A 2,472-nucleotide genomic window follows, 5' to 3' on the forward strand; every position below is an offset into this window, starting at 1 on the left:
CATCATTTGCATCGAACTCGTAACAATAAAAGATAATATAAAGAATATAAAATAATGGAATAAAAGATGTTTAAATAAAATATATTTAATATAAATATATTAATTATAGATAACTTTTCAGACAGCTGACTATATATAAGTTAACATTTCTACCCATGAAAAAGAAGTCAAAACATCGTTATTATTCACAATTTTGTCAAATTATTACATTTTCGTCAAGTAACATTTTTACATTAATGTTTATTTTGTTAGGATGTACTTGAGGATGATAGAATGTACTTCATAATGGTGGTATGTACTTGAGAATGGAAGGATGTATTAAGGATAGTTCGATGTACTTGAAGAGTAGAATCTACTTCAAAATTGTGGGATGCACTTGAGGATGGTTGGATCTATTTTAAGATGGTAGGATGTACTTAAGGATGTTAGCATGTATTTCAGAATAATGGGATAACTTGAACATGGTAGGATGTACTTGAGTGTGGTAGCATGCACTTGAGGATGGTAGGGTGTACTTAAGGATGGTAGGATGTACTTGGATATGGAAGGATGTACATGAGGATAGTAGGGTTTAAATTAATAGATGAAGGTGGGATGTACTTGAGCATAGGATGTACTTGATTATAGGATGTACTTGAGGAATGTAGGATGTACTTGCGGATGGTAGGATGTTCTTGAGGATGGTAAGATGTACTTCAAGAATATAGAAAGTACTTGAGTACAGTAGGATATACTTCAGGATAGTAGAATGTATTTGAAGATAGTAAATGTAGTTGAGGATAGAAGATGTACTTGAGAAACGTAGGATGTACTTGAGGATGGTAAGATATACGTCAGGATAATAGGGTGAACTTGAGGAGAGTAGGCTGTACTTAAGTAAGGTAGGATGTACTTGAGGATAGTAGGATATACTTGAGGATGGTAGGATGTACTTCAGTATGGTAGGATGTACTTGATGATGGTAGAATATACTTGAAGATGGTAGGATGTACGTGAGGATGGTAGGGTGAATTTGAGGATGAAGGGATGTACTTGAAGATGGTAAGGTGCTGTACTTGAGGATGGTAGGATGTACGTTAAGGATGGTAGGATATACCGTTGAGGATGGTAGGATGTTCTTGAGGATAGTAGGGTGTAATTGTGAATGTAAGATGAACTTGAGGATGATTGGACTGTTACTTGAGTATGTTAGAGTTTTCCTAAGCATAGTAGGATATACATGACGATGGTAGGATGTACTTGAGGTTGGAAACAGTACTTGATGAATATTATGTGTACTTGAGGATGGTAGGATGTTCTTAAAGATGGTCGGATCTACTTGAGAATTCCAGGTGTATTTGAAGATGGAGAATGTAACTTCAGGATGGTAGCATATTCTTTAATGCGGTAGAATGTACCTGAGAATGATAGGATGCACTTGGGATGGAAAGGATGTACTTGAGTATGGTAGAGTGTACTTCAGTATGGTAAAAGAACCATCACTATCACCACGTCGCACCTCCACTAATACCACCACAACCACCACCTCATACTACCACCACCACCACCGTCCACTAGCACAACCACTGCTACCAACAACTCCACACTACCACCACCTCCACTACCATCAGCACCTACACTACCACCACCACTTCTACCACCACCATCACCACCACCTCCACTAACACAACCACTACTACCACCACAATCACCACCACCACTACAACCACCGCCTCCCACTACCACCACCTCTACCTCCACCGCCACTAACACTTCCACCACCACCTTCATGATTCTGCATAAGTGAAAATAATGAATAACTAATTTTAATCCCACCTTTATTATTCTCATATTTTATTTCACAAAATGTAGAAAAAATTGTTTTATATATTTCTACATTTTTAAATATACCATTAATCGCGAAAACTACGTTTATACAACATTTAAGGTTGCCACAAGGTCTCAAATTTTCTTTATCCACGTTGTTACAGTAGTTTGGCAACCTATTACGACCACACAATAACAGCAGCTAATACTTGAAACCAAACGTTGCAACTACTTTAAATAACTTTCCAGGTAAGTTGTGGCAACCTAAAATTGTTTGCTGGGCTCCCTCCTCACCTGCCTCTCGAGGTCCTCCACACTGCTGCCCTCTCGAGGTCCTCCCACACCTGCTGCCCTCTCAAGGTCCTCCCACACCTGCTGCCTCTCCAAGGTCCTCCACACCTGCTGCCTCTTGAGGTCCTCACCTGCTGCCCACGTCAAACGTTCTCCCTCACCTGCTGCCCTCTTCAAGGTCTCCCACACCTGCAGGCCCTCTCAAGGTCCTCCACACTTGCTGCCCTCATCAAAGTTTCCCTCACCTGCTGCCCTCTCAAGGTCCTCCCACACCTGCTGCCCTCTCAAGGTCCTCCCACACCTGCTGCCCTCTCGAGGTCCTCACCTGCTGGCCCTCTCAAAGTTCTCCCTACAGCCTGCTGCCCTCTCAAGGTC

The 2,472-nt window shown here is 41.2% G+C and overlaps 1 protein-coding gene across 1 annotated transcript in view; it reads right to left on the reverse strand.

Annotated features, from left to right (window-relative positions):
* The window catches only part of LOC138365715 (guanine nucleotide exchange factor subunit RIC1-like), an 8,871-nt gene extending 7,664 nt beyond the window's left edge, over nucleotides 1–1,207 (reverse strand). The window contains exons 1-2 of the mRNA XM_069326211.1: nucleotides 873–1,207; nucleotides 536–693 (exon numbers count right to left, since the gene is read on the reverse strand). Of these exons, the coding sequence (XP_069182312.1) occupies nucleotides 536–693; nucleotides 873–1,207 (493 nt within the window). The remainder of the gene's footprint in view (nucleotides 1–535; nucleotides 694–872) is intronic.
* Nucleotides 1,208–2,472: the final 1,265 nt, after the last annotated feature.

The sequence above is a fragment of the Procambarus clarkii genome, chromosome 2 (assembly GCF_040958095.1).
Source record: "Procambarus clarkii isolate CNS0578487 chromosome 2, FALCON_Pclarkii_2.0, whole genome shotgun sequence".
NCBI lineage: Eukaryota > Metazoa > Arthropoda > Malacostraca > Decapoda > Cambaridae > Procambarus > Procambarus clarkii.